Source organism: Castor canadensis, chromosome 5 (genome assembly GCF_047511655.1).
Source record: "Castor canadensis chromosome 5, mCasCan1.hap1v2, whole genome shotgun sequence".
Taxonomy (NCBI): Eukaryota; Metazoa; Chordata; class Mammalia; order Rodentia; family Castoridae; genus Castor; species Castor canadensis.
Genome location: NC_133390.1, coordinates 10,268,253 through 10,287,328, shown reverse-complemented (window position 1 = coordinate 10,287,328; position 19,076 = coordinate 10,268,253). Strand labels below are relative to the sequence as shown.

General features: G+C 42.4%; 1 protein-coding gene across 9 annotated transcripts in view; it reads left to right on the top strand.

Moving 5' to 3' along the window:
• Nucleotides 1–19,076, top strand: part of Itsn1 (intersectin 1) — a 205,055-nt gene that overhangs the window by 137,466 nt on the left and 48,513 nt on the right. For 8 of the 9 annotated variants that reach the window (XR_012447870.1, XM_074072743.1, XM_074072746.1 and 5 more), the window contains 5 exons: nucleotides 1,002–1,168; nucleotides 4,304–4,349; nucleotides 6,515–6,636; nucleotides 10,117–10,234; nucleotides 12,018–12,209. Coding sequence is in view for 8 of the 9 variants with exons in the window: in XM_074072743.1 (XP_073928844.1) it covers nucleotides 1,002–1,168; nucleotides 4,304–4,349; nucleotides 6,515–6,636; nucleotides 10,117–10,234; nucleotides 12,018–12,209 (645 nt within the window). In the remaining variant the exon portion in view is untranslated. Of the gene's footprint in view, nucleotides 1–1,001; nucleotides 1,169–4,303; nucleotides 4,350–6,514; nucleotides 6,637–10,116; nucleotides 10,235–12,017; nucleotides 12,210–12,566; nucleotides 14,065–19,076 lie in introns of those variants that run through there. The other variant, XM_074072750.1, reaches the window with a different exon arrangement.

The following is a 19,076-nucleotide window of genomic DNA, read 5'->3' as shown; positions in this document are numbered from 1 at the left end:
CTTACAATTTAAAAAGAAAAATTTCTGGAAGGCACACACACCCTTCAAATTTAAGACACTAAAAAATGTTAATTCTTATTCTTTAAAACTAAGTTACATGAGGGCTGGGGCCGTGGCTCAAGTGGCAAAGCACTTGCCTAACAAGCATGAGGCCCTGAGTTCAAATCCCAGTACCACAAAAAAAAAGGAAGAAAACTAAGTTACATGAATAATAAATTTTAATAAACTCATATGTCTTTTCAGTTTATTGAGAAAGGCTTGATTATTTTCTGGAGTTGGGAAGACATTACTTTTTTTTTTTAGAAACAAGCTCAGGAGGGTATAGAAATATACCATTTTTATTACAAAGAGTGGGTAGACATTTTATCATCACTGTACCTTTTTATGTATTTGAATGATAAGTAGGTACCCAGTTTTAACTAAGCAATATCTATTTTTATTTGTATTCTGATAGCTCTTAGCCATTTGTATACATGGTAGAAGTTCTCACTCAGGCACTTGAATAATGAAAGGTGTGTCTTACTTAATTTACATAAAGGATATACTTTTTCTGAAATTTTTCTAAAATTGTAACTTGATGTCCTCAAAATTGAAATACAGTTATTTGCACACCAAAAGCCTGCATGGGAATGCATCCACCCATGTGCATAGCACAAAGCAGGTTCTCAGTAAGTGTTAATTAAAACTAAATATAAAAACCATTTTCATTTAAAAGAGATGATGAGCTTAAATCACAGCTCATTCTTGGTATTCAGTGTTGGCGGACATGAATTGTAGGTGGTTTTTTGTTGTCATGGTGTGTCTGCACTTAAGTGAATTTACATGTGCAGTTGGGGAATTTGGAGCCCAGGGTATCCTGCTGCTTTGTATTTTATCTGTGATTAGCCTTTCTCTTGAATCTTATCCTAATTTCCTGATGCATGAACTTGCATTTGCAAAGCTGTCTGGGATTTCTTTAAACAATCAAGCTCTCTCCATATCTCAATATTTCTCCCCACCAGAATTTATTGCCATGTACACTTACGAGAGTTCTGAGCAAGGAGATTTAACCTTTCAGCAAGGGGATGTGATTTTGGTTACCAAGAAAGATGGTGATTGGTGGACGGGAACAGTGGGCGACAAGTCCGGAGTCTTCCCTTCTAACTATGTGAGGCTTAAAGATTCAGAGGTAAACCCACATTAACTGTTTCCTCTCCCTTTCTGTGCAGTGGTTCCCTTGGTGGGAGTCATGATGTTTGACAGCAGAACCCTCTGGTGGGTTCCTCTGAGTTCTGGAATGTGACCGTAACTAGAGTGTGACCTGCAACTGTCTGACCTTATCATTGGGTGCTGGCTTCCAGCAAGCAGAACTTCTGGGGCTCAGTGGAGTTATGTAGTTCTACAAATCAGTGGAGAGTTTCAGAGTATAACTACAACCATTTATCAGATATGTGTAAATAAACCAAGGGAGTTGACTCTTTGCTTGCTGCATTAGGGTACTGGTCTTTATCAGCTGGGCTGTGATGATCACTATTCATCTCTGCGCCTGGATGTAGCCAACTTATGATTTGGAGTAAACTTGTTTGATTAGTTCTTCATAGTCATTGGTTTTTTTTTTTTTTTAGATGCCCACAGTAATGTTTTGCCATGTAAACAAAGGTATTCTGATGATGCTGGCCCCAGAATATTTGGACAGTAGAAAGTTTCTTAAATCTGCTTTTTGTGCACACAGTAGAAAGATACAAGATCTAAAAGGTTGGTACCCTTTTGGGGTGCTATCATCCTTATAAATTGGTAATGGCCCCCATTGTTGTTAAATGGAGCCTTAAAAATTTGATTGCATAAAATGTGATCTTGAGGTAGTGCAAGTTTAATTAGTGGTGGGAGACTATCTTGTAGAGGCCAAGTTTAAGTTAGCTTCAGAGTATAAATGTAGTCATTTAACAGATCCATATAAATAATCCAGTAGGACTTGACTCTCTCTTTGTTTGTTAAACACAGTCAATATATAGTTATTTTCTTTTTCTCCTCACACCTCCTAGGCCCTGAGAGAGAAAAGGCTGGCACAGAACCTATAGAAGCTGCACTCTCTGGTGTAGGCGAGTGGACAAAGCTTTCTCTCTTTCTCTTTCTCTCTCTCTGTCTCTCTCTGTCTCTCTCTCTCTCTCTCTGTCTCTTTCTCTCTTTCATTTAAATGCCAGGAGAAGAGTGTATATCGGACTCTTCTGTACTTGTGGCTTTGGGCCTGAGACTACCTGGTGACTTGCTGCAACAGTTGTGCCGCAGCCTTCTTACTCTCCCTGCAGTGCCCCAGAATTACTTTGATTTTATATGCTTGGAAAAAAAAATTTTTTTTAAGGAGCGTCGCTGTTGTGTTTTGTTTGTTTTTCTTGCCATGGTCTGGAGAAATTCCCCTGAATGTTTTTGTAAGTCTGCCCACTCTTAGAGAATTTGGCAGAAGTCTAGGAGAAAATAATTTTTCCCTGTAAGACAGCTGGGTTATTGAACTCCATAGACTTGGAGAGGGAAAATTAAACTCTTTTCCAGACTGGCAAGCGTCACACAAATGATATTTCAGTGGGGTGAAGGGAAACACTAAAAACTAAACTTGATTTCTGTTATGCATGAAAACTCTTAAAGTGAGATTACCTTTCAGGTTGGCTAAAGTGCAAAAACCATTTGGTTTGCATTTAATTTTTAGTTTACATATATACACAGTAACTTTAAAAAGAAAGGTAAGGTGCGCTATAAGATGCTTTCTTAACCACGATATTAAGCTATTAACTACAGAAGAGCTAACAATATTAAAGATTTTTAGACAAATATTTAGATAGTAATGAAAAAACTCTATAAAGAGTTAGCCCTTTCATCCTACTCAAACACTGAGTTCCATGGAGGAGCATGAAGAATCTTACCAGACTTAAAAACACCCAGCTTCAGACACCAGACTGGACCTATGGACCTAGGGAGGGTTATCCTCCCTGCTGCCCTTCTCTAAGGGAGCAGAGCTTGGGGCAGCAATACAACAATCCCAGCCAGGACAGAACCTGGTGTTCTCAGTGTGTCCAAGCTTACAGGCTAGCTGCGATTACCCAAAGGGACTATGCTGCAGCTGTTTGAACTCTGCAGTTGGGCACTGCCAGTTGCTCTCTTCCTATTATGGAATATGGGGAGTACATTATATGCCTGTGTGTGGGAAGTAAGTGGAATCTTGCTTCATTGATATTCCTTCATTTGCACACAGCCTGTGAAAATAGCAAGAACGATTGATGTTGTATAATTGTGCTCATTAATTAAAGACGGCATAATCAGAGTGAAAATTTAACCCACATTTTTCCAGCTGAGTGGTTATTAAATTTCAGTAACCAAAACACAGTGATGGTAATGAGTTATATTCCCAGTAGATAAATTGCGTGTATTTATTCTTACAGTAACTCTGATGTCATTCATTAAACCTTTTGCATTATTTTAATTGCAATACTGAATTTTCTACAAGATGGAATTGAGGGTGAGCCTTAAATCAGAATAAAGCAGTTTGTCACAGCAGATTACATTCTGGCCCCTGTCCTGCTCTCGGGGTCTCAGTTGGCTGACTCCACTGGTTTAAAGTTTTATGAGTATCCGCGACAAGGATTCAACCCCAGAGCATTTGTGGGTCACTTAGCAGGTGGAAAGAAATATGGTCTGCTTCTATAGAAAGTGCTCCCGGCATGGACAGTGAAATGTCAGTGTTTAGACGTGTGAAATTGGGTGGAAATGCTGTGGAGAGAGAGAGGTGAGTGGGGTGGAGAAAAGAATTCCATCCTCCCAGTGCTGTTTCAGTGCTTTAAAGAGGAAAACTCTAATAAATACAGTGAAATATTAATATTTTAACATATTAAGTCTGGGTGGTAGGTTCAAGGGTGTGTTATTAAAGTCTCTACTTTTTATGTATGAGATATTTCCTAATTAGCCTTATAGAACTAAAGCAGGAATGGAGTTTGCCGGGAGTAGCCCTCCTGGCATGGGGCCTCCTGTTGGATTTGCCCAGATCAGGATGCACCTGTGCTGCACACAGTCCTTACCTGAGCCCCAAAGGGTCTACAGTGCCACACTCTTTTCTTCTCTTAAATAAAACTGTAAAACTTGCCTGTTTTAAGGTATCTATTTTGTCCCGGTTGTCATGAAATACCTACCCTTGTCAGGTGAGACAATGCTACTGTGTTTCCCCAGAATGAAAAAGGGGAATTTAGGGGCTCAAGCAGGTTTGTCTCATTAATTGTTTTTTAAATTTTGTGATCAATATTCTTCAGCATGCAAATAAAACCTTTTGCTCTGTTTTAAGGGCTCTGGAACTGCTGGGAAAACAGGAAGTTTAGGAAAAAAGCCTGGTGAGTTACAAACCCTGTTGCTTATGTTTCAGTGTTTTGAATATACTTGATAATTGCTCCCCAGCTTTGTTCATTAGGGCCAGAAGTCTAAAGTAGAGACAAAGCAATCTTCCCTAAGAGTGGTCAGAGTCAGTCCTTTCCTTGGAATCCATTAATGGTTTGTATGGTGGAAGGTGGCTGTGGCCTCGCAGAGGGGGGACATTACCACACAGAATGTTCTCTTGGATTGAGAAGAGATAATTCACGCAGGATGGTGGGAAGTTGAGCACAGAGCTGTAAGACTGGGAAGTCAGCTATTTCTCAGTCTTGCTAGGTTGGGGAAGCCCTTTCTCATTTGGCAACAGTATGTGAAGCCCCAGGATTCAAATAGTGAATGCGATCAGAGCCTGAAGGTATTATCAGGTGATAGGTCCTGTTAATTTAGAAGCCATTGGGTGGTTTTCCTCAGGTACACGTTGAAGGTACAAAATGATAGTCACACCTCTAAATTCAAAGTTTTAGTTTATTTAAGCAAAATCATATATTCTATAAATAGCAACATGAAAGCGGGGAGGAGGAAGCAGCTGTGAAATAATATGGTTTGTATGGCCCTTCTTCCTGGCCCAGGTTATTTGTGCTATTTGTTGTCATAGCCTTAGGAAATTATAGGTTGAAGCAGTCACTGCTGTGTGTGTCTGCCTGGCACTCAGCTCCAAATGGGCTGACATGGCCAGGAAAAGGGGGTTCCAAGTTGTCTGGATTATAGTCAGACCCCCCAGTCAAATCTCTGTTGTAACTGTGAGTCTGTAACCCACAGTCTATAACTCACTGGAATGTGAGTGCTGGAATTGGAGTGACTGTCATTCCAAAGGGCCCATCTTTTTCATATACGAGGCCCAGGTGAGCTTAACTTCAAGCTGCCTGGGGAGGCAAAAGGCAGCAGCTCAGAGAGCAGAGCAGAGCACTGGCTCTTACAAAGGTCCTTTGAGGTGCTGAACAGGGCACTAAAACTCTTGGAATCTAGAGCTCTTCCTTACCATCACAGGAGAGTCCTTATACTCATGTAGAGCCCCAGCTAAAGCTCTCAGTCAGAGCCAGGCTCTCTGTGAGCTGGGCTACAGGCTTTCTTGCTTCCCTGCACTCTGAAGCACCAAGCAGCCCAGGCTGCCTTCATGGCTTGGAGCTCCTATAATGGTGGTCAACCTCAGATTCCAGGATGGAATCGCAGGCTTGTTGAAGTGCCTGATCTTACTCCTTCCTGGAGGCAGTGGAAAAGTAGGAGGTCCTGTCAGCAAAAAGGAGGGCCTTTTTGCCTCCTTTCTTTCTATCGTTCTCTTCTTTGATCCTTCTTTCTTCTTGCTTTCTTTCTTTTTTGTCCTTTCCTTCCCTTTTAGGAGCCATTGTGATAGGGAATAAGTGTTAGAGGAATAGAGCAGTTTGCCCTATATTGCTTCTAGAAGTTCAGGAAGTGATAGCCTCAAACATGCCTGAATCTATCAGGGTGGAAGTCTATTTTTTCATACCCAACCTTGGTGTCAGAGAAATGGTCTGTGGTCCTGCTGGGATGTTTCTAGTGTGATTTTTAGCACTCAGGACAAGTATAGAGCTGTTCACATTTTTTCTCTGTGCTAGGTTATTGTTTTTGCATTAAATTCCCTTAACTCCAGGTTTCTCCTTTAACTTAAAAGGAAGTCAGCTCATGTACTCCCAAAATACAAGCCATAAAGAAAATGGTGTTGGTGGGAGTGATAGACCAAATCCACAACATCTAAGTGAGCTGCAGTTAGGCTCCTGAAGGTTTCTGAGTTCCTGTCTCTACTGTCCTTGGCAGAGGGAAATGCTTCCATTGGGTTCCTTTAGTCACCAAGTGCTGGTGGGACAGGGGCTGGTGAATGAGGTGGTCATAGTAACTGTGGGGTGAGGTGGTCAGAAGGTGTGGGGAATTTGTGGCAGGAAGTTGGTATTTAAGTTCTGAGATCGTGAGGGAGTTCTATAGAAGACAAAGCCAAACAGAAAAACCAGCCAAGCCCTTGGATGCTACATTTGCACTAGCTCTGGGAAAAGCTTCCCTCATTGAGTAAAAAACCATCCCAATTTGTGGGTTTTGATGATGTTAATCTGTAACCCGGGAAGGTAGCTTTGTCTTCTTCTAACAGTGCACTGCAATGTTTGATCTTATTTTTCAGAGATTGCTCAGGTTATTGCCTCGTACACAGCTACTGGTCCCGAGCAACTCACTCTGGCCCCAGGTCAGCTGATTTTGATCCGTAAAAAGAACCCAGGTGGATGGTGGGAAGGAGAGCTGCAAGTGAGTGTCTTTTCTATTCATTTAAAATTTGTTGTTCAAGTTTGAATATGCAAAATCTCAAAGGCACAACAACTCATTGTAAACTACAAAGAAACCCCCACTGCCTAAATCCTGCATTTGAACAGTGTTAGTTTCCACCTTATCTGAGTCCGTTTGGTTTTCTAAGCTTCAGACAGACAAGGACAGAATGCTGAGAGCCTGGGATTCATCCAAACATCCATCCATTCAGTTGCTGAGGTCAGCTCATGAATGTAGGGACAGTGAGAATTCACAGGATGGTGGGTAGCACACAGAGTAGTCCTAATGTGCATGGCTTATTGGCTCAATAGAAGTGTAATGTTTCATCACCGGTGTTTGCTAGTGTACCATAAAGGCAGGCTTCTTTTATGCAAATCTACATCTGTGCATCATGCTGCTTTTAGTTCGTGTGTGTGTGTGTGTGTGTGTGTGTGTGTGTGTGTGGTTACTCTTTATCAAAATCTTCTTGTTCATTTTGCTTTTGCCATTCCAGATGCCTCCTTTAATTCTTATTTCTAGAGACAAAGATGCTTTTTTTTAGCATATAATAGTTGTACAGAGGAATGCATTGTGATATTTACCTATGTGCTTACAATATATTTTAGATTTATCCCTTCCATTGTTCTCGCTTTTCTCCCCTTCCTCCCTTCTTAGAACAATTTCAACAGGTTTTATTTATATATGAATATAAAAAACACCCACCATATTCATCCTCATTCACTCATATTCACCCTTTCATTGTATCCCCCCCCACCTCCCACTGGTACCCCCAGAAAAGACCAATTTTACCCTCCTGGCCATCATTATTTTTAAAGTGGAAAAAGATGCTTTTTAAAAGGTTACTGTTATAGCTGGGAATCGGTGCCTGTAATCCTAGTTACTCAGGAGGCAGAGATCAGGAGGATCACGGTTCGAGACCTTATCTCAAAATACCAACACAAAAAGTTGCCACGGAGTAGCTCAAGTGGCAGAGTACCTGCCTAGCAAGCATTAGGCCCTGAGTTCAAACCCTTAACACCAAAAAAAAAAAGGTTATTGTTATTTAACACAATGGGAACGATTGTTAGAGCTGTCATTGGATGTCAAATCTCAGGGGAAATTTACAAAAAATGTGCATGGTCTGAAAGTGGCTCTCACAGAGAGTCTAGCACATGTTATTTGCAAAGGAAAACAGTAATTATACAGTGGAAACTAGGATGCAACCTTAGGTGATTAAAATGATCATTTCCAGTGGAGACAAATGGACATAATATTCATCCAAGCACACTACCGATAAAGAACATAGTATTACTTGCCTACTGTTCTCACTGGATACACATCAACTGAGTCTAATCATGAGGAAATGTTACATAAACCTAAAATGAGGAATGTTCAATTAAAAAGGAGACAGGGAGGGTCTGACTGTATTCTTCACTGACAAGCTGGGTGCCACTGGTTCACACCTATAATCCAAGCTGGCTGAGATTCGGAAATCACTGTTCAAGGCTACCCCAGGCAAATACTTCGTGAGACCCCATCTCCAAAATAACCAAATCAAAATGGACTGGAGATGTGGCTCAAGCAGTAGATTGCCAGCTTTGTAAGCATGAAGCCCTGAAGTTCAAGCCCCAGTTTCACAAAAAAAGAAAAATATTATCAATGACAAAAGCTGTAGAAAAGAGATTTAAAAAAACATGAGCTGATTCTAGACTGGACCCCATACGAAAGAAATGTGTGCTGTAAAGGTAATTGACAAAATTGGGATGGAGACACCAGATTATATAAATTATAATACCAATGTTGAATTTACCAGAATTGATAGCCATACTGTGGTTCTGTAGGAGAATGTTCCTGTTTTTAGTGAATACCTATTTAAGTGCATAGGGATCAAGAGCTTGATAGAAGCAATTTGTAATCAGATGATTCAGAAAAGAAATTGAAGAGAGGTAGATAGAGAGGAAGGGAGGGAAAGAAAGTACAAATGATGAAACAGAATGGTTCTTGGAACCCACAATAAGGTGACTGGATTGTCATGCCGGGGATAGCTCCTTGCACATTAGCCAGGGTGACTTTCATTGTGGATATACAAGTGAAGAAGCCACCAAGGAACTCTAGGTTCTGCACTAGTAAAACTGCAGGTAGAGGAGTCACTGTGAGCCATATGCAGTTCACAAATGGCTTCAGTCATCAGTTGATGACTGTGGAAATAAAGCTTTAGTCCTTGAGCAAGGGCAGAAAGTCCATCAGACTGCCAGGAAAGTAATATTTGAGCTGGGCTCTGATAGTTACTGGGGGTATCCTTGATAACTTGGCAGTTGGGAAGGCAGAAGTAAGATGGGGGCAGTTTTCTTTTAGTTTTATTTCCTTGGTTTTGGAATATGTGTTGTATTCAAGTGGTTTAAAATTCGAAAGTAAGGCAAGGGGATACATATGTCTCCCTCTCACCCCATCCCCAAAGGCAACTGTCTTTATTAGAAGCTCATTTCTAGAGATGTCCTCTGTGTGTGTGTGTGTGTGTATGCGTGTGCGTGTGTGCGTGTGTGTGTGCGTGCATACATGTGTGTTTGTACACACACACAGTCACATGTTTTGAATTCTTTTCTGGCAGTATGCATATAGTGGGTAGTCATAGCCCTTCTCATAATCCCAAACTCAGTCTTTTCCTGGAATCTGTTATAACTGAAAGTCTTGGCTTACAACTTCATCATAAGCTCCTTGTCTTATACCAGCTCTTTCTGACAACTCCCAGCACGTAAATGCAGAATAGCTCTTGTGTTGAATCAGATGTATGTAAGGAGACAGGAACAGCAGTGAAAACCATGGCCATAACCATTACATGGGCCTAATGGTTTTTGCAAACAGCATCAAGTCGAGGCTCCTTGCTCTGTGTACTGCATGGATGTTATCTGGCGTCAAAAAGTGTTGATTACCCACAAAGAGGAGCACAGACATGAGTGTGAATCTTGGTTTGCTGCCAACTAATCTATGGCCTTGAGGCCATCAGGCAGCTTTCCAAGCTCACTGTCTTCACCTTGGAGTTGTAAATAATAATAGCATTGACCTTCTGGAACTGTTGTACAGATTAATATACATGAAGTGCTTCATTTAGGGCCTGGCTCATAAAAAGCACTCAGTGAGTGGTGATGGCAGTGTTGTTACTGTTCCTAAACCCACATGAAATGTTGGCATTAACCATAGTCTCTGCGTTAGTGCTGACTAGTCTTCTATCTTAGACACGCACAGAATATTCTGAGTTTGTGACCATATAACCTAGCCCTTGCAAAACATTCCAGGCTTGCTGACCAAGGGCTGTCATCCTTTGAATTGTAGCAAGTGTTTATTTTTGTGACATCATAATCCATAGATGCTACTGTTAATGCCATCTGTTTCCCAGTTCCATGTAAACTGTGTGAGTGCTCTGCTACAAAGTGAACTGTATAATCAATAACCTTTAAATTTTTCATGTAATTATTTTCTTATCAGGCACGTGGGAAAAAGCGCCAGATAGGTTGGTTCCCAGCAAATTACGTCAAACTTCTAAGCCCTGGGACAAGCAAAATCACTCCAACAGAGCTCCCCAAGTCAGCAGCATTGCCAGCAGGTAAGGAGTTTACAGCCTCTCATCGGACAGTGAGCTGTGCATCCCTTTAGCTTTTCCATGCTAAGTACTTTAGATGGCTTCTGGATGGCTTCTTGCATGTGCTTTAAGCACTTCTTATACTTTCTGGGACCAACACCCAGCTAATGTGATATGGAATATGTTTTTCAAAAAGACCTCATATCTAAGTAGCTTTACTGTGCTGGGGACAACAGAGCCCTTGTTGGCACTCTCCTGCTGGAGCATTCACAAATGCTGTGCCATTAAAGTCAGATTTTTCTCTCGGCTTCCTTCCAGCTATTTAAAATGGGATTTGGATTAGCGGGTAAGGCAACAGAAAGGAACCCCTAAAAATAAATGGCTGGAATCTAGATAGGTCAGTAGATTGAGCTGGAGACCACAGGGGTCTGTTGGCTGCAATGTGGTGTTTGCAGAAGACCAAAATAAGTCCCCTGCGGCCTTTACTGGGGACAGGGGGCCTCACTAAGTGGGCAGCTGTTGTTTGCACTTTCCTAGAGGGCTGGAGAAGGGCAGAGCCTACAGTTGACCCTGGTGGCTATTTTATGATCTAAGGGACTATATTAGATGCTTCAGTGATTTTAAGAGAGGGGAGGAAAAGGAAGAAAATTTTTGCTTTAGGTACTTAAGCCATTGAAACTCGAGTGGCATTTGTGGAAATTGTGAAACTTTTGTCTCATTACCTTGTGGTTGAATGTGTGTACTCTGTGTCCTCCATGAAATAAGATTAATACTTGACAGCCTTTGCAAGCAATTAAAGGGTTGGTAAACTTTGTGACTGAATCCTAAGTCCAGCTGGTCCTCTTTGCCTGAGCTGAGGCCTCGTATATGTAGAGGGGTGTGGTGCCAGTTGCATCTGCAGCCCCTACCCTCTTCTGTCAGTGCATAACCCCTTCATCAGCTTGTTTGAATCCCACTGGATCTTTTGCTTAAGTGATTCACTTAGCAGGAGAGTTTGAAAACCCTGAACCTATACACAGATTGGTTAAGAGAGAGACTGTGACCTAATGGTGTAGGCTTCTGCAGAATATAGATATGCCAAGGAATGAGAAGAATTTAACTCCCTGTACATTAGAGAGAAAATAAAGAAAAGGAAAATTGTTCTTGAGTGTCATAATTTCTTAGACACAGAATTTTGAGATACGGATACATCAGAATAATCTTTTAAAACACAATTTTACTTTTCACTAAGAAAAGTCAGATGATAATTTACCTTCCATGTTTAAAAAGGTATGGGTGGGCACTGGAGCTGTGGCTCATTGGTAGAAAACTTGCCTACTGTGTGTGAAGCCCTGAGTTCAACTCCCAATACCACACATACACACACACAAAAAAAAAAATAGCAAGGGAGAGAGGGAAACAGAAAGAAAGATAGTAGAGTCCCATAGTCCCTGGCTGTCTCGTCCTGTGTGGTAGAAGCTTGTGGTGTTGGCTGGTCTTCCAGAGTCAACATTTTGAGGGGCTCCACTGAGCTCAGAAGGAAAGACTCAATTATTACTCTGAATTTTCTGCTGACAAGTAATGTAAAAAAAGAGGAAGATGTTATGAAAACTAGAGAGCTAGTGTGAAAATTTTGCTGTTGGCTTCATTCTCAATCCATCTTCCTCTATTGCCCACACCATGAAAAGCCCCTCTGGGCCCTTCCACTTCGTTCTGTCCTCTTCTGAAGGGACAAAAGCAATCTACAAAAATAACTGTGGCTGTGGTAGCCCGTTGCGCGTGTGCCGCTGGAGGTGTGCAGCTGCTCACCCAGCCCTGTCTCCTGCAGTGTGCCAGGTGATCGGGATGTATGATTACACCGCACAGAACGATGACGAACTGGCCTTCAATAAGGGCCAGATCATCAACGTCCTCAACAAGGAGGACCCAGACTGGTGGAAAGGAGAAGTCAATGGACAAGTGGGGCTCTTCCCATCCAATTACGTGAAGCTGACCACAGACATGGACCCAAGCCAGCAATGTAAGTGCCCTGCGGCTCTGTTCCTCTCCTCTCTGATAGCTTTTGGTATAACATGCAGCATTGCTGATTCTGCCAAGCTTTGTATGCAGAACGTAAAGCTAGACCTCTGCTGCATTCACCAGTCTCTTTGAAGACCTTCCGTAGTGCAAGACTTTATCTTGTGGGGTTGCTTTTGGTTTTGGTTTTGGTTTAATTTTCATTCCTTCTGTAGCATGTTCCCTCCCTCCCCTCCCCTTTTTTCCTTTTTTTTTTAAATCATTTTGGCTCCATGCTGTTTACATGCCTGACTCATTTTCCTAGCTTGAATTTTGCTCATTGTTTTGTTTTGCTTATGTGTTGTTTTCCTCCTTTTTCTAGGAATCATATGTTGTCCATCCCCCCCTCAGGCTTGAAAGTCCTCAAAGAGACCCACTATCCCATATCACTGCCCAGAGGGATGATGGGAGATGCAGCCTTGATCATGTGACTTCCAGCATGATCACCTACTGGCTTCTGAGTAGAAGAACTCACTGCAGAGCAGTTTACCTCATTTTACCTTAGTTGCATGTGATCTCAATGTTCGAGTTACTACTTGCAGAGATAGAAGCAAAAATTACAAAAATACACAGGGTAGTGGGTCCTTTTGTGGCTTTCCTAGTTACTCAAATTGACTTCCCCCACCTTGGCACAGGTGCTTTCAATAGTTTTAAGATTATTTTTAAATATATATTTTAGCCTTTTAATAAAAATAAATCAACCAATTACTTCTTTGCTGTTTTGGTTTTGCAAAAAGACCCACTATCAAGGAATGCTGCATGTGCTATTAAGAATTGTTCCAAATGTCCATAAATCTGAGACTTGATGTACTTTTTTCATTTTGTCCAGTGTTACCAACTAAATTGTGTAGTTTGGGGTTTACCCCTGCCATAGAAGTACAGAGGAGTTCAGTGTATCTGTTTTGAAGACGTGTAGAATGAGCCCAATTAAACCGAAGGTGTTTGTGCTTGTCTGTGTGTATCAGATGTACCGTGTTCAGCATGTAATACATCCTGTACATAAGAAATTAGTTCTTTCCATGGCAAACACTATTACCTTGTATTATGCTCTAATCATATTGCATTAATTTTATTTTGCACAGTGACCTTGTAGCTACATGAGAAAGCACCTGTGTTTTCGTTTGGTCTCAGATTTATCTGGTTGAGTTGGTGTTTTGTTTTGGGTTTTTAATTTGGCGTGTTTTCATACCATAAATCAATAGACAACACCACTGAGGTTGTTATGATCAACAATACGCTACAATCTTTTTAGTCTCTGTTACATGAAGTTTTATTTCAGTTACTTTTCATGGAATGACTTATTTTGAACAAGTAATTTTCTTGACAAGAAAGAATGTATAGAAGTCTCCCTGCAATTAATTTCCAATGTTTACATTTTTTAACTAGACTGTGGAATCTCTACAGATTAATATGAAATGGAGCTCATGGTCCGTTTACGTGTTAGCTGTGCTGTAGTCGAAGCCATGTCTGTCTCTTAAACAGTAGTTGGAAGCTTTCAATAAAAAACGCCCGTTGCTGACAGCACAGAACATGGGGTAGGGGAGCCTCAAGCACAACCTGGCTGTCCTACTAATGACTGTAATGTGTCGTCCCTTCTGTGTCCCTGTCTCTCTTGGGAGACACTGTGTTCGCGATTGTGTAGAGGTCCTTCTCTGCTCACACGGTGCGGAGGACGAGGGCAGCTCCTCCTCGTCCACTTGCGCTTCAGTATTTTCATGGATATGAATGTAAAATATATAAATATATAAACCTGCGGCTTTAACAACTGTAATACAACCTTTTGGAATAGTTATGTGTATAGATAATTAAATTCTTCATATAAAAGTTAGAAGGAAATGTCTCTGTGTTCTTGTTGTTGGAACCTGTCAGTGGTGAGGGGCACCACACAGATGGATGTCAGCCTGCTGCCTGCGTGTCAATTATGACATGGGCGCTCTGAAATACAGACATGATCAGATCCACACAGAGTCTTGGTTGAATGGCCCTTCTTTCCCCCTTCTTGCTGCCCTTGTCAATATGTAAACACTCTCCTTGTAATACTGGTTTACCAGCATAGAACTGTGCCACCGGTTTAGCTGTCGCCCATCTCATCGGGCTCTTGGTTTATGTTGTTGACACAACGTTGGCAGATGTGTGATTTGGCTCAGGGTACAAAACATTTATCCAAAAGATTTATAATAAAGGATGGGTGAAAACCCAAAATATGTGTGGGTAAAGTCAGAAGCTCGCCCATTTTCCATGTGGTGGCTTGTGATCCGCTTCTGTCTGGCATACTCTGGTCTTGTTGCCTTTGTGGAAACAAGCAGTATATACATGGGTGACACTGTTGTTGGCTGTATGACCACGTCCTTGATTTCATCTGCGTCAGTTTCACTTACTGGGCCTGTACTGCCCGTCAGTTGAAAAGTGAGTTCAGTCTTGTCAATTGAGATGTCTCTTGGGGAGACGTCTACCAAGAACCGGCTGGGTTCTGGGAGAGTGTGGTACACACTCGAGATAGGGCTCCCATCCTCATGGAATTCACATCCTAATGGAAGGAGCAAGCATAAAAACAAAAGCCCATGTAAATATTTACAGGGTGTATGTGATAAATCCTGTGCCAGGAATGCAGGTGAGAAGCAGCAGTGAGCAGGCCATCCACAGCAGGGGTTGCGGTGGGAGAGGGGACTGTAGGCAAAGAATCAACAGCTATTCTAGAATGAATCGATATTGCAGCTGAAGTCTGAAGTATAAGGCCAGGTGGAGTGGGAAGAGAAGTAGCTGTTAACAGACCTGGATGTCAGGACCTGCAAAGGGTTAGAGGGGGACCTCAAGGGAATCTTTCTGTCCCCCATTGCCCCCCCTTGAGGAGCAGTGGTCAAGTATTTGGGCTCCATCTCTTCCCCAGGACATCCTCACCTCTCTAAACCAGTGTTCATTCTTCTTCTTGACTTTGTTTTCCTTTTCTTTTGGTGCTAGTGGTACTAGGATTTGAACTCAGGGCCTCACACTTGCTAGGCAGTTACTCTACCACTTGAGCCACTCCATCAGCCCTATTTTGTGTTGGGTATTTCAAGTTAGAGTCTCGAACTATTTGGCCAGGCTGGCTTTGGACCACAATCCTCCTGATCTCTGCCTCCTGAGTAGCTAGGACTACAAGCATGAGCCACCAGCATCTGGCTGGTCTTGACTTTGATTGGAGAATAAAGTAGTCAAGGTGGGTAATGCTCTCTGTGCCTCACTCTGGCACCGTCTCTGTGATCTGTCCTCCAGGCTTTCTTCCGAGTTTGTGAAGCTAACACTAGTTTCCCTCACAGCTCATTCAGTTTATTTGGGCTGCAGAGTATCCATCTGACCCCGTGGTTCTCATCCAGAGGAGGCTCCTTGCATCTAGTGTATAGAGACTGGGGCTGCCACTTAACATCCTACAATGCCAAGGGCAGTTCCCATAACAAAGAATGATGTAGCCCCAGGTGTCACTAGTGCTGAGAAACCCTGGTCTTGCCCCACTGGCCACTGTGGCTAATGTCTACTGGTTGCTCATGTCTCCTGGGGTGACCCCAGTAACCATTGTTGAGTAAGTTTAATCATTTAATAGTTCATCTCATTTCTGCCATATAAAAAATACCATAGAACCTTGGTTTTGTATTTTAACATCTTGATTATTCCCCATATTCTCTGCACTTTGGTATTAGATTAAACTAAAGTTGAACAAAAGGGAGGGAAACCATCTTCTAATTAAATCGGAAAAGGGATATGATACATCTCCCTTGGCCTCAGAGTTTAAAGGTATCAGGTTTCTTGGGGGGGGGTTGAGATATTTGTTAAGGAAAAATAACTGATCACTAAATTCTTGTTGTTAATCTGGGTGAATATACTTGCAATTGAATTAGGGATTCAGCTGAATCCCAACTGAACTTTGCTCCAGGGGCATATAGATAAGAAGACACTCACAAACAGAATCTTCATTGTGCACTTGAGTCACCCTCCAACCCTGGGAGTTGGGGAGTCCAACAGCCCCAACTCCATACTGTATCCACATAGAATCTTTGGAAAGAGATGATCTAAAGCAGGGACCCATCCCTTTATAAAGTTACAAAATATTATAGCATTGCATATGTAATGGGAACTAGTCTCTGTCCTGTTTCTGAAAGGAGCCCAGGCAAAGCCAGGCTCCCATCAGAATGGCAATTAAATCAGCCATCAGAATTGGTTATCCAATGGATTTGACACCATCAGGAGAAAAAGTAACATGAGCTTAGGAAAACCCTCTAACTGGTAGGTTTAACCATAGGAAATTGCCATCATTACTATTTCTTGCCCATAAAAACATAAATTTCATATAGCTCAACCCAATATAAAATATATCATTGCCTATGCGTGGTAGGTTAGGTACTCAAAAATGTCTATTATGAATGGATCAAACAAACAAAGTACTATAGAAGACACCAGAGTCCAGGTCTGGACATGCCACATCACCTTGCTGAGGAAACCAAAATGTCCTTTAGACACGAGCTTCCCAGAAGTAGTATCCTGGAAGGGCTGCCCCTCGAGTTTCTGTGGGCTGAGAAGGATGAGGACGAGGGACCCTGATCTGGATGGAGTCTTGACCCCAGCACAGTGTTGGGAAGCTCCCCTAGGTAACAATTAGAAAATGTACTGTCAGCCCTGCTTCCTGGCAAATTAAAAATCATTTCTGACAGTGATTTTTTTGTCTTTTGACAAAATTATAAATTAATCCTGTTCATTCTTTTTAGTTCAAAAAATACCCAAGAGAATTTTTTAATGGAAACTACATTGAATGTCAGAGGGCCTACAAGTATATAGACAAATACAAAATACCTGATATTTTGGATCTGGTAGCATAGAGAAACATAAGGTCAAAAGTTATACCTTTTGTGAATATTTCACTTTAGCCAAGTTTTGGGGGGCTTTTTTTGAGAGAACACCACATACAAAAATGTCAGACTTCCAGAATGTTTCCTGATATGTAGTAAGGATTCACCTTTAGCCTCTCAGGGAGGTTCTGTTCTTTATGTTGAAAGCTCCCCAGGCATTTTTAAATTATATGATTCAATTCACAAGAACTAAGGATTTGAGGTTTTTTTAAATGAGCATCAGCTGTAAGATGCATGTACATTATGTTTGTGCAACTTGCTGTTAAGCATACTTCCTAACAGAAGCTGTTCCCATCTTATGGTGTTGGCAGTCTTCGTGTGACACTGTGACTTCCAGGCCTTCATCTGTAGTTTGGTAACAAAAGGTTGAATGGTGAGGTCAGGGTACAGCCAGGGGATATACAAAACTGAACAGAAGATTCTGGCAGAGGCCGACAGCTGCACCATCCACATCTGTGTGGCACCTCATTTCCACGTGAGGTTGCAAGCCTCAAAGAGGAAGTGTCTCTTCCTTCCAGCTGGCCATCATTGTGTTAAGCTGGGCACTCCCTTCTCTTGATGAAGTTCTCTGAGCCCTGGTCCAGAAGAAGGGAGGCACTTGTGACCCACAGTGTTCATTGAGGAGGCTGCTTCACTCCCAAGGTCCCTAGTTTCCCCTCACACACCCCATACTGTGCCTTCCTTCCCTTTCTCAGTCCCTGTCATCCCCATATACACACGGAGCTAGTGTTGTGTTCTAGGCCCCACCAGAGAAGCAGGAAAGAAAATGGGGTGGGGGAGACAGAGATGTTCCCTGCCGATTATGTGACAAGGTCAATCTTAGACTTAATCTCAAAGCCTCGAACTTGACAGTGAGGACACAGAGTCTGATGAAACATGATGATGTTCTCAAAGCAGCTCTTCTGACTCTCCGCTGTTCCAGAGCCCCAAGCGGCTGCCACTCTGAAAGATGAAAACAGGTCCCTTTCCTTTTCGTGGTTCCTGTGCCACTGCCATTGGCGTGGAGCCCCTAGATGAGGATTTCACACACCAGTGCACATCTTCAGTGCATAGGTCCACCAGGGCTGCCTCAAGCCCTTCATCCTTCTTGCCTGCAGACAAGTTTTCTAAAACCAGGCTTGCCCCAGATACCTCACTCTGGGCCAGCAGTGGCTGCTAAACTTTCATTCCTGACCTCACCCAAAAGAAGCCTGTGGTGCTTAGATAACACCACTTAGCTAAGTTAATACTTGACTCCATCCTCCCTTACAATCCCAGGCCATCTTATTTTTCTCTAGGCTCCTACCTATAGAAAGATGGGGAAACCAACCTAGTTGTATCTTGGGCCCTTAGTGGGGCCAAAGTAGTCTAGGATGGTGGTTCAGAGTGGGGTTCAAATCCCAGCTGTGCCGGTGTTATTTACCTAATGTGTTTGGGCTCTAGTTTCCTGCTTTACATATGGAGAGATAATAACTGCAGTGGTGAGGGAGCACCCAGTGCATTGTAGCTTTGTGATCTTTGAGAGAAAAGACATTTGTGCCTGGTCTCTGAGCATCCGGAGATCCAATCAAGGGCCTTACTGCTTGCTTAACGAGACAGCAGATGGGTTGGGTGTGTTTAAAGGCCTATTAGCAAACATGCTTTTTCAGAGTCAGGATTTCAGAGAGAGAGAGAGAGAGACTGGACACCTAGAGCACTCAGACATGGCCTTGCAAGTTTGCCCCACTAACTTGTATACAAGTCCGAGCCCCTCCCCACCACCAGCAAGAGGCCAACCTGCATTGAAGCAAGTAGCTTTTCAAAACATCCTTCCCAAGCTCCTGAAATGTGCCCTAAGGCCATGCTTCCCTGTCCCCGCAGCAGACAGTCTGGGGATGTGGACAAGCCACATGTTTCACACGGCTGATGGTGGGGTGGCCAACAGGGCAAATGAATGTGCAAGGCTTTTAAATGTCACATCTGTGGACTGTGTTGGC